Source organism: Notamacropus eugenii, chromosome 1, assembly GCF_028372415.1.
Source record: "Notamacropus eugenii isolate mMacEug1 chromosome 1, mMacEug1.pri_v2, whole genome shotgun sequence".
Classification (NCBI taxonomy): Eukaryota; Metazoa; Chordata; class Mammalia; order Diprotodontia; family Macropodidae; genus Notamacropus; species Notamacropus eugenii.
This window is the reverse complement of record NC_092872.1, coordinates 462,059,942-462,080,636: the sequence shown is the minus strand read 5'-3', so window position 1 is coordinate 462,080,636 and position 20,695 is coordinate 462,059,942. Positions and strand designations below refer to the sequence as shown.

Sequence of the window (20,695 nt, the reverse complement as noted above, 5' to 3'; positions counted from 1 at the left end):
GAGAAGAGAGTATCAAGAAGAAGGTGATCAACAGTGCTAGAAGCTACAGTGAGGTAAAGAAGGATAAGAATTGAGAAAAAGCCATTGGATTTGGCAGTTACTAGATCATTGGTAACTTTGGAGAGAGTAGTTTGAGTTGAATGGTGAGGATAGAAGCCATGTTGTAGAGGTTTAAAAAGAGTGTAAGAGGAGAGGTAGTGTCAGCACCTATGGTAGATTACTTTCTCAAGGAGTTTAATCACAAAAGGTAGAGGTATGGGACAATGGATAGCAGAGATGGAAGGATGAAATGAGCATTTTTTGAGGATGTAGGAGAGATATTAGTACATTTGTAGTCAGTACACAGTTTGGAGACTGTAAAAAGGAGCCAGTAGACAGGAAGAAATTGAAGATTATTGAGGGAGTAGAGAAGATAGAAGGGGTAATCTGACTGAGAAGATGGAGTAGACTATGATCTCTTGTACATGTAGAGTAGCTTACCTTAGCAAGGAGAAGAGCCCCCTCATCAGGTGAGATGGGGTAAAGCAGGAAATAGCAGTTGAAAGCTTCTGAGTAATGTGAAATGAGAAGCAGGGGAAAAGAGGGACCTTTCAACAAGTGGGCTCAATTTTTTGGTGCAATATGAGGTACACTTGTCAGCCTAGAGGGGAGAGGGAGGGGAAGCCATGGGAAGCTTGAGGAGGGTTAAAAATGTTTAGAAAAGTCACTGATGATTTGAAAAATAATTCACTTAAGGAAATGTAAAAGGATTACTTTGCTGCAATGAGGGCCCAGTTGAGATTATGCAACATATATATTTTAGTAGACCCAACCAGCACAGTTACATTTGGTTCAGGGGCAAGTGAATATGACCAAAGGCAGTAGATGGCAAGAATTATTCAAGGCTGGGGCTTGGAAATAGGAAAAGGAGGCAAGTAACAGAAGGGGACAGTGTAGAGTTGAACTGCTTCAGCATGGGGTCAACATGGAGATGGGAGAAGAGTGTAGCCACCGCAAGGATGATGGCCTGGGAAATAACTGAGAGTTTAAGGGATTGGAGATCTCAGTAAGGATATGTAGAACAGGATTTGGGGTTACAAGGCAGAAGGAGAAGTGGAATGACAACAGTTTATAATCAGATAAGGGATTTTCAGAGTTCATAAACATGGAAGTAGTGCATTTGTAGGTGATGGCAAGATCAAGGGTATGACCATCTCTTTGTCATGCTGAGGTGGAATGGAAGAGTAAATTATGGGAAATGAGTAAATTAAGGAACTGAGAGCATAAGGTGTCTTTGCAGGAGCATCAAGTGTATATTGAAGTTGCCAAGTATGATGGGAGGAGGTAAGGAGGAATGGAAGGCAGTGAGCCAAACATTAATTCATCTAGGAAAAAGGGGGAGTGTCCTGGAGGTCAATAGACAACATCTCTCAGAATCTTGATTGTGTGGTAAATATGGATTCAGTGAACCTCAGATGAGGAGACATTACTGAGTGATGATGATGGGGGACAGCCTGGAAGTGACATTGTGGAACAAGGAGTATCCTGTTTCCCCATCTTGAGGAACAAGGTTTCTCTGAGTTCCAGAAGACAGAAAGATCAGGAAAGGAAAAGATTTAAGACAAAAGCAAGCTAATTACCTATGGAACAGACCTCCCAAAGACCTTCCCAAAGGTGGGAAGCTTAGAGATTTGGTGGAGGGCAGGGTGGGAAAACGGTAGAGATTGTGTTGAGGGGGATGAGAATATGGAAGCAGGCAGCACCATAGTTAGAATGATAGCCAGGGTTTCAGTCATTGGGAAGGAAGAATATGATGGTATGGAAGTTTGTTAATCATTGAAAAATAAGTTCAGGTAGGTTAATGACTGATATAGGGGGAGCAGTGGAATGGTATGTTCCTCCATGAGCAGGCTCTAGCAGGTGATTACGATGATATGGCAAGACCAAGCAGCAAAGTGAGATGGAATAGTTTCCCTCTTTCTCCATAGACCCTTATCTGTGTTTAAGGGAAATTACATTGGCAGCTGTGTAGAAGATAGACTGATATGGAAAGGGACTTGAAGGAGGGAACCTAATTATGAAGCTGTTTCAAAACCTGAGACAAGGGTGATGCAGACCTAAATGGAGATGGTGGCTGTGTGAACAGAGAGAAGGAGTCAGCTGTGAGAAATGTGAGAGAGACAGTAACAGCAGGGTCTGGGAACTGAGCGCAGTGATGAAGTTACAAACCTGGAAGACTAGAAGAATGAGGCTTTTGTGAGAGATAGGGTGTTTGAAAGACAAGTGGGGTCTCTTAGACTTGTTAAATTTGAGATTTCTCTGGGATATCTAGTAAGAAATGCTTATTCGGAAGTTGGTGATATATGGTTAAAGCTCCAAGGAACTTTGAAAAACCTAAAGGATATTCTCTTTTAGAACCTAGTTGTCAAAGTGTGTCAAATAATTGATTCCGTGAATTTACATTTTTTTCTGCAGATCCTCACAATAAGACTGTTTTCAATAGGACATTTCTTGATGAACCACTAATTATGGAGTAAGTATCTACTATGGCTTCTTTATAATAACTTAAAACTTATTCAAATAAAATTCTTATCAGATATGAAATTATGCTGTCAATTATTGAAACTGTGTGCTATATTTTAAACTTGCTTATGCTCTTCATTGCTAGTTATGTCACTATCATGGTTTAAATCTATCATCCTATCATCAAAATAGAACAAAATGAATTAAACTGTTCGGTTGCTTTGATCTAATTGCTTGTGGAGCAGTTCTGAGTTTGGGGATAAAGCTATACAAAAAGGGAGCTAGTTCAAGATAATTGTTTTTAGAAAGAAATATTTGGGTTTATTTCAAATGGAGCTTTAGAGGGAAGGTAAAGGATCTTCTTGCAAGATGCAGAAAGACCTTGATACTAACATTTACAAGAGGTTACACTTGTACTTCAGAATTTTTAAGACATAATACAAAAAGATTTCTCCAAAACTAGCTAGCAAGAAAGAAACGGATCAATGGAACACATTAAAGATATCACTTATTAACCAAATACATTCAAAATACTGTTGATTAACCTATGGAAAATAAAAACTTGCAACGCATTTTTTAACATGCTTTTAGGAAAACTGATTAGCATTAAGGTAGGAAATGGACACATATATTATACCAAATAAATTAATGAATTCAGATTGGATCAAAGTCTGAAACATAAAAAACCCTATGAAAAGATTTTAAAAAATGAGATTATAAATTCATCTCAGTTATAGAAAAGCAGAATGGTGTACTACCTAGCCAGTCAAACTAGAAATCAAGAGGACCAGTGTTCCAATCCTGCTTCTGCCACATATTAACCCTTTCACCACAGACCTCTTAGTGTTCTAGTCAGCTCAATGAAATTATAAGACATAGAGAAGCCAGTCTGCATTGGCAGAGAGTTTTCCTCACTGTTGAGTTTAACAATACCATGGAAATCTCAGATGTGATCCATGTTCCTCTCTGTAGAGAAGAAACTACTTTGTTTCTATTAAATAAAAGGAGGAATTGTTGGAGACAAAGTTGACATGATTGATTATATTAAAATAATAATTTTCTGTACAACAACAAATAATACTAATAGTTAGCTTTTATGTAATGTTTTGAGGTTGCAGGTCACTTTACAAATATTATCACATTTTATCTTCACAAACCTGCAAAGTAGGTGCTGTTATTATCCCCATTTTACAGGTGAAGAAACAGAGACAGAGGTTAAGTGACTTGCCCAGAGGCCCCTACTTTTCAAATGTCTTAGGCCAGGTTTGAAACCAGGTCTTCCCAACTCCATTCCCAAAGCTCTATCCGTGGCAAATTTCAAAAGAAAAATAACTTGGGAAGAATATTTACGGCAAATATTTTTAGCAAATTGAAGAAAAATGACATCTAAAACATTAGACGCTGTTAACTTACCATGGCAACTCTTAATTAATAAATTAAAAAGGGACACAGAATTTTTAAAAGAGGAAATACAAATTGTCAGTCGTCACTTGAAAAATAAGCAGCCTCACTAATAGTGAGTTGAATATTTTTTAAAAATTCAGAAGCACCAAATATCTACCAAATTGGTGAAAAAAAAATTTTTTATAGTGAACCCCAGTTTTAGCAGAGTTGTGGAGAGAAAGGCACATATTCATTGTTTGTTGAATTGTAATCTAGTAGAGTACTTTGGGAACACAATTTGGAAATACATAATAAAAGGTGCATAAATCTCTGTATAGTTTTGCCCTCTAATGCCACTGTTGACAATATACCCTGAAAATGTTATCAAAAAGAAAAATTCAAAGATTTTAAAAAGAGCATTATTTGTAATTTCAAATAATTTAACATTCAATAGTAATTCAATTCAGCATGCATTTTTTTTATTTCTCAAGGTTGTTTTAATTTGTGTTTCTGTAATCAATAGATGATTTAGAGCATCTTTTCATGCAAGTATAAATTGTTTTGAGGAATTTATTTTTTGACTCAGTTTAAAGTATGAGTGATACGCTCTTGACAAGGGACAAGAATGTATCTTTTTTAAAAAATAAAGTATAATAATGGTATATTTTGCTGCATAAATTTTTCCAAAGATTTTTTTTTAAGGAAAAGAGGAAGAAGAGAAACCCATCAGTAAACCCATAAATACATAAAAATAATCACTGGAAAATATATACAATATTCTACACTAATGGCCCTCTAACCAGCAGCATGTATTTGCTAAGCTTCAATTTTGTGATAGACTCTGTTTTGAGAGTGAGGTACACAAAACAAATATGAAACAGCACCTGGACAACAGGTACATAGTAAATTGAATGTAAAGTATATATAAAGCAAATTTCAGGAGTAGGGCACTTGTCTGACATAAAGAGTCATTTGTTAGTGGCAGAACTGGAGCTCCGAAGGCACAGTGGAAGGGCAGGGTAGAGTGAGATGGGTCTGAGGGACTCAGGAGGAATGGTAGTTGAGGAAGGGAGCTTCAACCTAGGCAATCAATTGATTGAACCATAATAGTAGATGATCATTTTGTCTAGGTAAGCAATGGTAATGTTGATCTGGTTATTGATTCCTTGAGCAAGAATGAAAACTGTGAGAATATGGGAGGGAGTTAAGATACAAGGACAGGGCACATGATAGACCTCTTACCCTTGATGGCCAAAGTGGGATCCTGAAGGTGATTATAAAAGGATTTGGACTGTTTAAAGTGCTCACCCGACAGTCATCAGCCAGGCTAACTCTACCCCAAGGCTTACTCCAGCATGGAATAAGTTATCTCCCTCAGGAAAGAAATCTCAGAGATCTTTGATCTTGACTGGTATCAGATATCACTCAACCACCCTACAAGTATTTATTAAGCTCCTGCTTTCTGAGAGACACTGTGCTGAGCACTTGGGGATAGGCAAAAGATGGTCTCTGCTTTCAAGTAATGTATAGGTTGATGAGGGAGATGACATATAAACAACTATGTATGAGCAAGACTTATGCAAATGTAAGAGGAGAAAGCAGCAGGGTAGATAATGAGCATAGCAAGGGTTCATGGAATCCTGGGGCTTGACTGGTTATATAGGGGGATAGTTGAATAAAATTACTACGTGTTTGTGTGTGTTTGTACTAGACCTATTATTTCATCTTCCTAGAGAGCTCTTGGTAAGAAACTTTTTCCAAAGTACGTTGACTCTTTTTCTCCATTTTAGACTTTCATAGAGTTATTTGGGGCACTGAGAGGTTAAGAGATTTGCCCTGCACCATTCAGCCAATAGGTATAAAAGGTGAGGCTTTAAACCCAGATCTTCCTGATTCAAATACCTATTTTCCATCCACTGTACCAGGTTGTACCTCACAGTCCATTAATGTAATGAAGGTATGGGCAGAGGGTTGTGTAGGTGAAAAAGTCAAGTGAGGTAGGAAGAGTGGTGCCAAATAAAAAGAAGGAAAAAAGTTCTTTGGAACATTTTTTAAAATGCGCAGAAGAAAACAGAAATGCAAAGAAGTTCAGAAAGAAATAGGCAAGTAGGGAAACTTTGAAAGTAAGATGTTGAATTTATAAGATTTTACTTTTTAAAAGCAAGTTTACATAATAGAAGCAAGAAAAGGAACTAAATGTCGTATCCATGGAGAAGGGAAGAATTTATGAACAGACAAGAGATAGAGAACATTATTAAATGCAAAACAGATAATTTTTATTACATTAAATTAAAAAGGTTTTGTACAAAAGAAAAGCCAATGCAACCAAAATTAGAAGGAAAGCAGAAAGCTGGGAAACAATGTTTCTGATAAAGGCCTCATTTCTAAATATGTAGAGAACTGAGCCAAATTTGTAAAAATTCAAGTCTTTCCCTAATTAATAAATGGTCAAAGGAAATGAACAGGCAGTTTTCAAATGAATAAATTAAAGCTATTTATAGTCATATGAAAAAATGTTGATTAGACATTAGACACTATTGATTAGAGAAATGCAAATTAAATCAGATTGGATAATATGACAGAAAAGGAAAATGGTAAATGTTGGAAAGGATGTGGGAAAACTGAAGCACTAATGCATTGTTGGTGGAGTTGTGAACTGATCTACCCATTCTGGAGAGCAATTTGGAGCTATGCCTAAAGGGCTATAAAACTGCATTCCCTTTGATCCATCAATACCACAACTGGGTCTACATCCCAAAGAGATTATAAAAAAGGAAAAAGCACACATGTACATAAATATTTATAGCAACTCTTTTTGTGATAGCAAAAAATTGGAAATTAAGAGGATGCTCATCAATTAAGGCATGGCTGAACAAGCTTTGAAATATTGTTGTGCTGTAAGAAATGATGAGCAGAAAGATTTCAGAAAATCCTGAAAAGACTTACATGAACTGATGCTGGGGGAACTGAGCAGAACTAGAAGAACATTGTACACAGCAATAGCATAATGATTACCTTTGATCAACTTAGCTCTTCTCAGCAATACAGTGATCTGTATTCCATTTGACATTTCCAGAAGACTCATGATCGAAAATGCTATCCACATCCAGAGAAGGAACTGTAGAGTCTGAATGCAGATACTATTACACATCTAGTAAATTTCGGGAGCTGAACTTGAACTCAGGTCTTCCTTACTTCAGATCCAGCACTCTATCCTCTGTCCACAGGCTAGCTGCCTCTAGACCATGAATAAGTATTCATGGTTTCACATATAATCATCTTTTTCTTTTCTGCTTTGCAAATAGACATGTTCTTTTTTTGAAGAACATCATATTCAGAATAAACTTTTTAATGATCAAGCAGTATCAGAAATATGAAGAAATCTAGAATGAATTGTAGAAACTAATGCAGAGGAAAAATAATTTCTCAACAAACAAGACATAGTATGGCCATATAAGTGGAAAAGTAAAATAAGAATAAAAGACAAACCTTATGGAGACTTAATGAATAAAAAGTTATGTAATTTTGTGTATTACAAAAGAAGGAAGGAGTGAGGAAGGGAAAGGAAAGGGCAGGAGAGGAGAGGAGAAGAGTGGAGTTTAGTGGATTCTGGGGTAGTGAGTGTGTATCCAGGATTTCTTTTCTGGGGTTGCCTTTCTTTGACTTACCAAAGTCATAGTTATACATCGAGTGGGGGCTATTAATGATTTGAAGGATCAGTTAGATTTAACATTTTTATTTATGACTTGAATGAAGATATAAAGATGGAATGTTTATCACATTTGCAAATGACATAGAGCTGACAAGGATGCTTAATTCATTAAATGACAAAATCAAGATTCAAAATGATCTGAACAAGCCAGAATGATGGGCAAAATCTAACAAGATGAAATTTCATAGGAATTACTATAATTTAAACTTTAAGGAATAAATATAACTTACATTTTAAAAAGTCTACAACTGAAATGCAGCATGGAAAAGATATGGCTGTTCATGTGAAAAAAATTTAGGTGTCTAATGGACCAGACACTCAATGTTGAATCAGTAGAGTGGTAACACTGTCCAAAACACTAATGTGATGTTAGCACATATTTAAGGAAGCATGGTATCCAAAGCATAAGTATTAATAGCCACATTATAGGTTGATGTAGACTATAACTGGAAAATTGTGTTCAGTTCTGGTTAAGATGAGTGAATGAATAAATAAAGCATTTATTAAGCACTTACTATGTATGAAACACTGTTAAATGTTGGGGATACAAGTTGGTTTCAGTTGTGTCATATGGAAAATCACATAGTCCTTAGAATTCAGTAGTAAAGTATATATATTTACCTGTTTAATGTCATTTACACTGATAAAATCATATCAGTTTCTGATGTTCAACCATTTACTGGTGCCAAGGACTTTGGGGCAAGAATTTTTTTTTCTTTTCTGCATCTTGAGTAGCTGTGGCTATAACATCTGCCGGAGGAGTTAGTATACTGCAGTTCACCAGGGTTTGATTCCGAAGTTGATGGTGGAGGGCACTGGGCTGGAACCATTGCTATTACTAAGGCTTTGGGGTTCAGATTCCTGGGTTGTCAGCTTCGGAGTCTGATGGGAGATGATGGTCAAGGTAGTTGTGGTGATTTGATTTGCTTGGTACATTTCGCCTCCTATCTGTCCCTCTGAGTGCTCTGGTGCTTCACCTAGACTAGCTTATCTTCTCTCTGAGTGGTGCTTGATTGGCACTTGGTGAGAATGATTAACCCTTTCTCTACTGGAATTGTTTCCTTGTGATGGATGTAAAGGCTAGACTAGAAGCAGGACTGGTAGTGTGTTACCACTGCCAGGGTTCTTGTGCCTGTCTATTGGTAGCAGTTGGTCAGCAGTTGTTGCTGGTGGTGAGGAGGAAGGTGAGCCCCCTCTTTGCATTGATTTCTCCCCTCAAATGATATCTACAGAGGCTGAGCCAGAAGCAGGTCTGATTGTTTGTGAGACAGTGCTATTCTTAAATCTCCAGGGTTCAGGGTTCTGTCTCTCTTTATTAGCATCAGAAGGGAGATGTTGGTCAAAGTGATGGGATGGTGGAGGGGGGGGTAGTCTTGAGGACAGATTCTGTCTTTTGCATCTTTTTGTATCCCCAGTGCTTTGTACAATGCATGGTACATAGCAGGTACTTAATAAGTATTGGTTGATTGATTGTTGTTGGTTTGATTTGTCCAGCAGATCCTCCTATCTCTCCTTTAGCTACTTGCTGCTTCAGTTAGACTGCTCAGTGCTATTTGAAAAGTGCACTGACATGTTGGAGCAAAGCATGAGATGGATGATGAGGGGATTCTAAGCTGTGTGGCTTAAGGAATGAGTGAAAGAACTCAGGGGGAGGCAGAACTTGGTTAAGAAGCCAGAAGTACAGCAAGCTCCTTCCCTCCCCAAACTCCTCCAAACAAATCTCTAAAATGTACCAGATCAGATTCTGATGGGGAAATCCAATACACAGTCACAGTAAGTCATTTACCTAGTCTTTGCTCATTACAGGGAGACAGAGAGGTCTGTGGTCACTGGGGACACGGACTGGTCAGGAGCATTGCATAGGGTTCTCTTAATACCAAGGGAAAGGCTATGCACAAAAGCAAGTGGAACTCTATGTCCTGTATTGACACCTGCAGATACATATTGGGGCACTTTGCTAGGAAAAAGTGCCAACTGGCAGCTTTGTCATACCCTGCTCAGTTCTAGTTCACAGATCTAGGCCGAACTGGAGAGTCCCCTACCTAACCTTTGACCCCAGCACAGACCTTGTGCTGTGCAGAGAGGAGCAGGTTCAGAAGCAAAGTGGCGATCTATCTCTGAAACCTGTAGGCCTACAAAGGGATGACCAGGGCATGAATCCCAGACCAAAGGGGAGTCTACATCTCTATCAGTCTGACCCAACTGACCAGAAAACTCTCATAAAAAAAGCTAATATATTGACAGGGATGCTCAAGTAGAGAATGCAAAAGTAGAAAATGACTCCAAAACATCGAATAAATAAAAGTTCAAAACACAGGTTAAGTGCAAATTCAGATTCAATTAGAATTTCTAGAAGACATGAAACAAGGGTTTCAGAAGAGTCAAAAAACTGTTTTGTCAATGAAATGAGAATGCTAGAAGGAAAAAAAAACTTCCTGAAGGAGCCCTCCAAATGAAAACTTATAGGAACATTATAGCCTAAATCCAGAGCTTCCTGATCAAATAAAAAATACTGTAAGTAGCCAGAGAGAAAGAATTGGAGTTCCAGGGAGCAGAGCCATTCTAAGAGCTTGGAAAAGAATGTTCCAAAAAGCAAAAAAAATTGAGATTTGCAGTTTAACTTACCCAGAAAAATGGAGTATAATTATACTGAGGGAAAATTAGACCTTTAATGAAATAGAAAACTTTAAAGCATTCCTGATGAAAAGACCAGAGTTATGTAGAAACTTTGAAGTGTAAACACAGAAGTTAAGAGAAACATTGAAAGGTAAACAAACACATAATGATAAAGGACTAAACATGTAAAAGCTACTTACATTCAAATATGGGTAGATAATAAATGTGTCTCTTCTGAACTCTGTCAGAGGTCACAGAGGAAGTTTAATTTGACAGAAGACTTGGGAGTGGTTCTGTTATATCTTGATGATCTCAAGAGAAGAGTGGAAAGGGAGAGGAAGAGGAAGACATTGATGGGGAGAGAAAGGTTAGGGGAAGTTATCTCACATAATCAAGGTATACAAGTAGATCTCGGTATATAGTCAGTTAATAAGCACTTATTAAGTGCCTACTATGAAGTCAGGCAGTTCTGAGGATAGAAAAAAAGAGGCAAAAGTCAATTCGTGTCCACAAGGAATTTACATTCTAAAAGATACATAAAAAGAAGCTATATAAAGGTTAAATGTGAAATTATTGGTAGAAGGTAAGCTCTAAAATTAAGAGGAGTTTGAAAAGGCTTCCTATAGAAGATAGATTCTAGTTGGGACTTAAAGGATAGTAAAGGTAGGAGGCCAAGATGAGGAGGAAGTATATTTACAGGCTTAGGAAACTGCCTGAGAAAATGGTTAGAGGTTAGAGATATGGAGTGTTTTGCTCAAATAACAGCAGGGAGGTCAGTATCACTGGATTGAAGAGTACTTTGTGGGTGTAAGGTATAAAAAGATTGGAAAGGTTGAGAAGGGGCTTGGTTATGAAGGTCTTTGAGTACCAGAGGATTTTTGTATTTGATCTTGGAGATATGAGGGAGCCACTGAAGTTTATTGAATAGGGTATGAGGAGTAACATGCATGGTCAGACCTGCACTTTTTGAAAATTATTTTGGCAGCTGAATGGAGGATTCATTAGAGTAGAAAGAGACTTATGGCAAGCAAATCTACCAGCAGGTTATTGCATTAGTCCAAGTGTGAAGTGATAAGGACCTGTACCAGGGTGATGACAGTGTCAGAGGAGAGGAGGGCTGGGGGGAACAGCTGACATTTGAGCCTCACTCTTATCTGAACTGATCAAAGGAGGGAAGAATATACCCAAAGTTGGGTATATATATATAAATATATCTATATATATATAAATATATCTATATGTATAAATCTCTCTATATAATATATATTATATATATATATAAATTTATCTCTATATATAAATATATCTACATATATATAAATATATCTCACTCAGCAGGAAAATAGGAGGGAAAAGGGACATGGGAGAAAGAGGAATTAGTAGGAAGGTAGATTAAAGGAGCAATTAGCCCTAAGCAAAATATTGATGATAGCTCTTTTTGTGGTGTAAAAAAATGGGAATCTTGAAGGGGTGCCAATAAATTGGGGAGTGGCTTAACAAGTTATGATATGTAATTGTGATGGAATACTGTTGTCTTGTAAGAAGTTGTAAAAGAGATCGCTTCAAGGAAACCTGAACAGAACTAGAATAATTTATACAATGATATCAGCATGGTAAAAACAACTGAAAGAATTGACAGCTCTCACCAACCACAATTCCAAAGGACTAATAAAAAAGTGAACCGTATTACCCACCACCTGATAGATAAAGGACTCAGGATGCAGAATGAGACACACCCACACACACACGGCCAGTGTAGAAAAACCTGTTACTTTTTCTTTATACCTGTTTGTAACAGAAGTTTTGTTTCTCTTTTATACTCCTTTTAGGAAGGGTTGTTATTAAAATGATTTAGATATAATTTTTTAAAGTAAAGAATTCAGAATGATTACTAGAACAAACAACTTAGAGAAAAAGTGAACCCTTTCCACAATATGAAAAACTCCCTTGTCAAAGAGGGATTAATCTTACTTTTGTAACTCTAGAGAATTCTATTCAATTAGCAGAAATTACATTTATACAAACTTCTCAATATAAAGAAGAACTCTTAACAAGTAGAGCTAACTGTATTTAGAATAAGCTACCCTGGTATTAGAGGTGTTCAAACAGGCTACATAAAACCTTGTCAGTGGTGTTATAGGAAGCAATGCTGACTTTACATCAAAATTATACATCTAAGTTCCCTTAGAATTCTTAAGATTCTTTACATTCTATGGATATTGTTGTCAGGGTTATTAATATTTATATGTCTCTCAGTGTAACTTTTTTCTCTGTTTGATTTGCTTTGCATCTACTGCTGTAAGGGATAGTGTTGATTTTTATACATGGTTATTTCTCTGAAAACCCTCAGACAATTTAAGATTCTAAAATAAATTTCCAAAGATAGTACTAAGGAAACAAATATAAATAATCCTTTTCTTTAAAATTACTAAGTGAGATTTTAATACAATTTCCAGAATACACTTAATTTCTCTTCATTATTTTTCATTTCAGCTTCAATGGCGATTTAATCCCTGATATTTTTGGTGTCACAAATGTATCTAGCCAACCACAGATACTGATGGGCGGGTAAGTCGATACTAATGTTATTATATGATGTTGGTGCTGTTCTGACTTTGTATGTAAACTGAAGCTAAAGATTAATTCCTATCTCTTTCACTGAAAAGTTCAGGCCATTATAAATAAGACTATGATTTTGTCGGTTTTAAATGGGTGTTTTATCAGTATGTAGAATTCCCTCAATCAAAAAGTGAATTTGGTTCCAGATTGTTTCTTAACTTGATAAAATTTTGTATATTCTCTGGGAAGTGGAAAATGTGAGATTTACAAGTTACTGTTTAATCATTTGGTTTTTAGGTGTGTATTTAGGGATAGAAGAATTTCTTTTAAATATGATAGATTTTAAGACACCATGTCATGGTAGATAGAGAAACCTTAAAGTCAAGAAGATGTGGGTTCAAGTCCTGCCTCCTGATATATCCTACTGAGCAATGCCGTAGAAATGCTCTAAGACTCTGAGTTGCAGATCTGCATTGCTAGGACAAGTTTCCTCATTGAGAATTTCCTATACCAATGAAATAATCATAAGCCCAAACCAAAAAAATTTTAGATGATAGAAACTTTACTGGAACTCTCTTTTAATTGTTGTGGCTCTCAAACTTTCACTTGTAGTGTTACAAAATTCATAATCAGAATTTATGGAGCATCAATTACAATGGTACTTGCTCAAGACTTTCTAATTACCTATTCAAAAAGTGCTCATATCAGTAGCCCAAGTATTCAATACAGTAGGGGGTAAAGCTCCTATGTCTATATGTCTATGTCTATGTCCTGTCTCTAGCAGGGATCTTCATTGCATTTTCCCTGCAATGGAACAGTCCTGATCATTTAAAAATAAGTGAACCATGGGCAAGATGTTTCTCATAAGAGATCAGTAACTTTGTAATATCATTTTCTTCACAAAATCAGTGTGCTGTCTGTTGGAGTGGTGTAAAGACTTAACTTTTACTGTCTCATCGAAGTACCTAAAAATCTAATACATTTTCTTTCCTTGCTATAGGGAACGGTGCTTCTCTATGATTATTACTTTTCTGAACTACAAACTCATGGATGTGTGTTTTCATAGTTCAAGGTTTTCTTTAAGAGCACCATACTTTTTGTTCAACTACATTTAAGGCAACTAGGTGGCAGAGTGCATAAAGCAGTGGATTTGGTTTCAGGAAGACCTAAATTTGAGTTCCTCTTCAGCTATCCACTACCTGTGTGGCCCTGGACAAGTTACTCAACCTCTCAACCTCAGTGGCCTCCTCTGTAAAATGGAGATAATAACACCTACGTCACAGGATTATTGTGAAAATCAAATGAGATAATATACAGACAGCATTTCACAAACCTTAAAGGGCTATGTAAACATTAGCTTATTGTTATTTTGAATTTTTTTTAACAAAAAACATACTTTGGTATAGATCACAGTGAATTTATACAAACTTGAGATAAATCTCAAATAAGATTCAATTTGAGAGGAGTATCTGGATACTTCTATTTTAGAGGGTTGGTGAAGGGGAAATGATTCTATCTTTTTCCTGTTGCCATATCTAATAGAATCTGAAGGGTGCCCTTCTGAGGAAATTGTCCATTATTTATACCTTACGATATCAGAGTTACCCAATAAGGCCTTCTGTGGGCCAAGATTCAATAAGTGGGTAATCTTTATCTTTTTCCTTCTTTCCCCAACATTTTCTTTGCCTCCTTTAATATCTCTGAAAGCTTGTTCTGAAAGAACATATTTGTTCTCAGAGTGACAAGTGGACAAGTAATCAGAAGTAGGATGGTGCAAGCCAACTTAGTTTATTCACACAGTTTGTAGTGATAGTACTCATATAGTCAGTGACCTTCTCTTTGAAAACTGAGGAAATACTCAGAATATTTTTAATCTGTGTGACTGAATATTTTTAAAAAGTGCATATGAAATTAATATTTTGGGGGAATTTCAGAACTCCATATTGTTATTCTGAATTTTCTATTTATTTTTTAAGAAAATTCTTAGAAATATTGTTATAACTTTCTAAAGCTGTACCTCTTTACTTTCTTCTAATCCAAGGTTAGCAGCATATTTCCATTATTTCTTCTGAGAAAGTATGGTTTTAAAATGAAATCCTCCTACTACAAATTTGTTTAATTCAGATTTTTAAATAAATACCTTATGTGGAATTACTTTATATATGACTTTATATATGTCTAATACTTCACTGGATTTATAATCTTATCAATATGAATATTTCTCATCTAATTCAAATTATAGCCCATGTATTCCTTCTCATCCTAATTTACCTAGCCTCAGAGGTCATCTCAGTTTGCTCATCTCTAAAATGAGAGGGGGTTAGACTCAATAACCTCTGTGGCCCCTTCCACATCTTCCACATCTTCCACATCTGTGATCTTACCTTGACTGTATCTATTTTGTTGTCAGTCAAGGTGGTAACTCATGTACGGATTGTCATCATCTCAATGTAGTCATTTGGTAATCGTTATAAAATGATGTTTCTTTTTCTTTGGGTACAAGTTGAAACTATTTTTGTCAACTCCCTTATTTACTTGTAAGCATCTTTTAACTAATATTCTTTTACATTTTCTGTTTTTTATTTATAGCAAGAATATTAGTATTGATATGCTTTACTTCTTTCAGGAGTGTGTCAACTCACTAGACATTAGACAAAGATCCCATGGTTAAGGACCAACAGTTAAGTTTTTGTAGGTATTCTGAAAATTGTATGATCCTTAGCATTTTCTGCTCCCATTTTCTCTAGAGGGCTACACAGAGCTAAAAGGTTTTTTTTCTTCATTTCATAGTTTTCCTAACATAGGCAAAGAATTCATTACTTAGCAAAATAATTAACCAATATGCCCCCTGCCTCTTCCAAACCCCGCAGTCTGTTGTCAGGACTATGCTTAAAGCTTCCCTAACTTGGGAGAACCTTCCAGAACCTGCACCTGCTAAAGTAATCTTCATGAACCCATGATCACTTCGATGCCATGACAAAGTTGTTCAGTCAGCAGTCAGTTATCAAGAGCTTTCTGTGTGCTAGTTGTTGTTCAGTCATTCAGTTATGTCTGACTCTGTGATCTATGAGGACCAATTATTCATGTGATTTTCTTGGCAAAGATACTAGAGTGATTTGCCATTTCCTTCTCCAGTTTTATGCAGACAGGGGTTAAGTGACTTGCCCAGGATCACGTAGCTAGTAAGTATCTGAGGTCAGATCTGAATTTTGGTCTTTCTGACTCTAGACTATATGTGTGCTAGGCAGTATGCTAAGTGCTGGTGATACAAATTAAAGCATTCTAATAGGGAAGACTTCCTATAAGAAGGGAGCTGGAGGGTGGGGCAGGAGAAGAGTATACCTAGGTGAAGCACAGTAGCTAGAGAGTCAGGAATGGCCAATTTGGAACCCTTCCCAAAAATTGAGGTTCTTGGAAGAATGGGAGAAGGATTTTTGTCAGATTCAAATGGAAAAATATCTTAAATCTAACCATAATTTCAGTTTACTAAAAATGAAATCCAAAACCTTACAAAACTGAGGAAAAGGGGTCAGAAAAGAACTCAAATGAAAACATTAACTTAATATTATTAATAACTTTGCTAATCAGTAGTTGAGGCCTCAATTTCTTCCTTAATCTAACTTTGTAATGATTTAAAATAATGTGCCACTATGCCACATTTCCTAGAAGTAGCACTTATCAAGTCTTACTTTTGTATCTGCCACAAAGTATGGGCAATGTTAATTATCAATATCCCAAAATACAATGTGTAATTGATATGAGTCAAGTATTTGGAATCTTTGCTCTCAATGGTAAAGTGAAAATACCTATTATTTTGATCAAGGACAAATTTAACATTTATTTAATATCTTCACTATTTAATATTTAATTTCTGCTGAAGTGTTCACTTGTGTTTTAAATAGAGGCAGCTAGGTGTCACAGTGCATAGACCACTGGGCCTGGAATAAGGAAGACCTGAGTTCAAATTCAGCCTCAGACATTTACTAGTTGTGTGACCCTGAGCAAGTCACTTGATTTCTGTCTGCTTCAGTTTCCCTGAACTGTAAAATGGGGATAATCCTAACACCTACCTGCCAGGGTTGCTATGAGGATCAAATGAGATCAAATTTGTGAAGTGCTTATTAGCATAGTGCCTGGTACATAGGACTTAATAAAAGCTTATTCACTTCTCTTCCCCCTTATATACCAAGCCCAAGAGTTTATTATTTAAATAGGTAAGTGTAAAATATGGAATAGAAATATATATTGCACACTTTGGTCTTGATTTATTCTAATTTACAAGTAAATTACATGGAACATTTGAATACATATACAGTTACTTACAGTTATAAACTTTGTGGCCGTTTCTTTCTTCTTCAGAGGAACTGTAAAACAAGAATTAAAATCTAGTTAGCTTTTGTCTGACTAGGTTTGTTAGTGTGTTTGGATCTTAATTTTTCATCATGACGCTTCAGTGACTGACTAAGTGTGACACATATCATGAGCAAATTCAGTAGTGAACTTCATTTTTACAGATAATTTTGTTTTCTTGATAATACATTAAGAATAAATTGAGATATTTGTCCATAATAACTTATAATGGAATTATTACAAAGCATTATATAAATTGGATCTTGTTCCTTAAAGGTTATATGAAAATGTCTTGACATTTATATCACACACAAAAACAGACGTAGGTAATCGTTAAGACAGTTGTTATAATCAGTATCAGTACTCATCCTCTTAATAAGCACAAAGTTTATTTCAAAACACTTCCTAATTCCTTTAGATTCTCCCTTAGCATGCACAAAAGATCCGTTTTTATTGTGACTATTCCAAAATTGTTTAGAAAAATCCATCAGAACTTGAAAAATCCATCAACTTTTATGAAAGAAAAGACTTTGTTTTCTAATTTTTTCATTGCTCCTGGAGAAACATTTAATTCTAGGGGGAAAATCCATTTATTCCCAGAATTTCTTCTCCAATAAGATTTTTTTTTTTTTTTTGCTTTCTGTTTTTCCCAAACCAGACCAGGACTAGTGAAATGCTTTTCTATAAATCATGCTCAAAGTGTCCTGTTGTTTGCTTTTGATTGAAAATAGTTATATTTAATAGAAACCTTGCTAAAGTCTTTTGGTAGACAGCCAAATCCTATTCATTATAAATTAATTATTTGTAGTAGTAATGTGATGTGTTGCTTTAGAATCTTAAGATCATAAACTTGGATCTTGAAACGACTTTTGAGGTCATCTATTTCAGTCCTTCATTTTTCCAAATGAAGAAATGTCCCCAAGAGTCAGTCAACCAACTAGCATTTATTAAGCACTTAATATATTGCAGACATTGTTTATCAGTTGTGACTTTTGTATCTGACACAAAGTACAGGCAATATTAATTAACAGTTTCCCAAAATATAGTTTGTAACTCATGTGATTCAAGAATTTGGAATGTCATTGCTCTTAATGGTAAAGTGAAAATACATATTATTTTGATCAAGGAGAAATTGTATCTTCCAATGTTACTAACATGTTCACTTGTGATTTAAATAGAGGCTAGAAATAGAGATAGCTGCTGAGTAGCACAGTGGATATAGAACTGGGGATGCAAAGAAAAGCCAAAAGGAAAAAGAAAAAAAAAGTCCCTGCTATCAGGGAGTTCACAGTCTAATGGGGAAACAGCATGCCAACAACTTTGTACTGATAAGGTATATATAGAATAAAATGGAGGTAATCTTAGAAGGAGGACCCTAAGACTCAGCACAACTGGGAAAAGCATCTTATAGATGTGAGACTTTAGCTGGGACTTGAAGGAAACCAGGTGAGCTGGGAAGCAGAGATAAGGAGAGACACAGACAGAGAAAGAGATCATTCTTGGTCTAGGGACAACTAGAGAAGATGCTTGATGTTGAAAGAAGGAATGTTGTATGCAAAGAATGGCAAGAAAATCAGTGTCAGAGGGGAATCAGCCATATGAGAGGCTGCAGAGAGGTCAAGGAGAATGAGGGATAAAATGACTGGCCCAGTAAGACACAGATATTAATAGATATAAACAGGGTTTGGACCCAGAACCTTCATCTCATATCCACCACACTTTCCACTATGCCAAAGTAGACATATTAGGAAATGTTTTGCTTTGTTTTTTTTTCCTAGACCTTTGAATATGTAATGGAAATTTTTGTGCCCTTCATAGTCAGTATTTTGAACTATGAATATTTTCTTAAATTTTATTAAGATGACCTTTATTTCAGTCTTACAGTTACATAGCCTCTGATTCCCCATAGGTGTTTAGGACTATAACGTTGTATTGACTTTTCAGAAAGAATTTATCAGCTTTCTTCAAGAACAATATAAATAATAAGTTCTGTTCACAGAAACATTTTATAACATATCCACATTTCATTAAAGTTAGTGGTTAATTATATTTGAAATTGATTTTAGTTCCAAGTATGTATACTTATCTAAGAAAAAAGACTTTTTGTTTTCCTAATCTTTAATCAAGGTGAATTTACATTTTTCATAGACAATATTTACCTATAATATATAGATTAATGTAATTCTTTATTATTGTATCTAAATGCGTAGTACTTATAGTATCTGCAATATAAAGTTGATTTTTTTTAGTTCATTTTAAAAACAAAATATTTTGATGGCATGCTTGCCTTTTCTTTTAACTCTACTACCACTTTGAAGAATTCTGAGGAAGGGTTTTTATATTTAAAGGCTAGTGATTCAATTTAAATAGCAGTCTTTGAATAGTGTTTATTTTTCTTTTTAAGAGCAAATGCATCAAAATATTTCATTAACTCCAAAATCAAATTTAATTCAGTGTTTTTTATTTGACTTACATTAAATCTAATAAGATGTTGTGTTAAGAATTTAGGCTTACACTTTTTTAAAAAAGTAATTTAGAGTCATGAGATTCAGCATATGCCATGAACCCTTGTGTGGGGTTTGGGAGGAGAGGAAAATGGACCTGTGATTTTATTATTGTATAGAGCTCTTCTGCTAGTGCACATTGGTGGCTTATCTGCAAAGTCTGGTGTTAGACAATTGCCAGAGAATATTGAGAAGCTTAGTGATTTGCCCAATCACACAGCAAAGCTATATTAGAGGTTGGGCTTGAACCCAGGTGTTCCTAACTCCAAGGCCAGCCCTCTGTCCACTATGGTAAGCTGACACAGATCAATTAAAACAGGGCCAGGGTATTCATAGTAATATTCCCCAGTAGAGGAGATAAGGAGAAATCAAGGATTGCAGAGTGGGAGTAGGAAGTGAAGATAACTTCTTCCTCAATCCATGTTGACACTCATTTTTTTTTATTTTATCTAAGAGTCAGTGGTGCTAAGCACACCAGATATGTGAGCTGTGCTATAAACAGGAAATAAAAAAACTGAGGGAAATGGTGAGCGTTGAGTTGCATGCATCAATGTTGAGGCATAAATGAATTTCCAAATATTATTATAAAGATTGAATAGATACTGCATTTACTAAGGATTTTCAGATGTTGATACCCTTATAAGTTTATCAGAAAAGTAAGTGAATTCAAAATCATTTTGAAGTCACAGTTACCATAGGCAACTAAACATCTGCAGTTGACATTAATTACATTTAAATTCACCCTTTAGTAAATGCTAATTTTTTGTGATTAAAGGGTAATGATGCCCACAGAGTAGTACACCTTAATATTGTTGTAGTTCCTGTAGAAAAAAAAATAATTAGGTTTTCCTTCAGAGGTCAAGAAATGTCAGTGATCAGATAAAACATATCAGATTCTCTCTGGAATAAATTGACTACCTGGAGGTCACTGCTCTGTAGTTTTCCTTTTAAAATTAGTTTCATTTTATGTTTCATCTCATTTATCTTCACAGTGATTTCACACATTTGAGAAGTTTACATTTCATGTGAATGTTTTTGCTTGAAAAAAGTGTATCAATTTCTTCTTGCT

At 35.7% G+C, this 20,695-nt stretch overlaps 1 protein-coding gene across 1 annotated transcript in view; it reads left to right on the top strand.

The window, feature by feature from the left end:
- ITFG1 (integrin alpha FG-GAP repeat containing 1) overlaps positions 1-20,695 on the top strand; it is a 281,571-nt gene that overhangs the window by 19,865 nt on the left and 241,011 nt on the right. The window contains exons 4-5 of the mRNA XM_072632138.1: positions 2,455-2,512; positions 12,707-12,781. Of these exons, the coding sequence (XP_072488239.1) occupies positions 2,455-2,512; positions 12,707-12,781 (133 nt within the window). The remainder of the gene's footprint in view (positions 1-2,454; positions 2,513-12,706; positions 12,782-20,695) is intronic.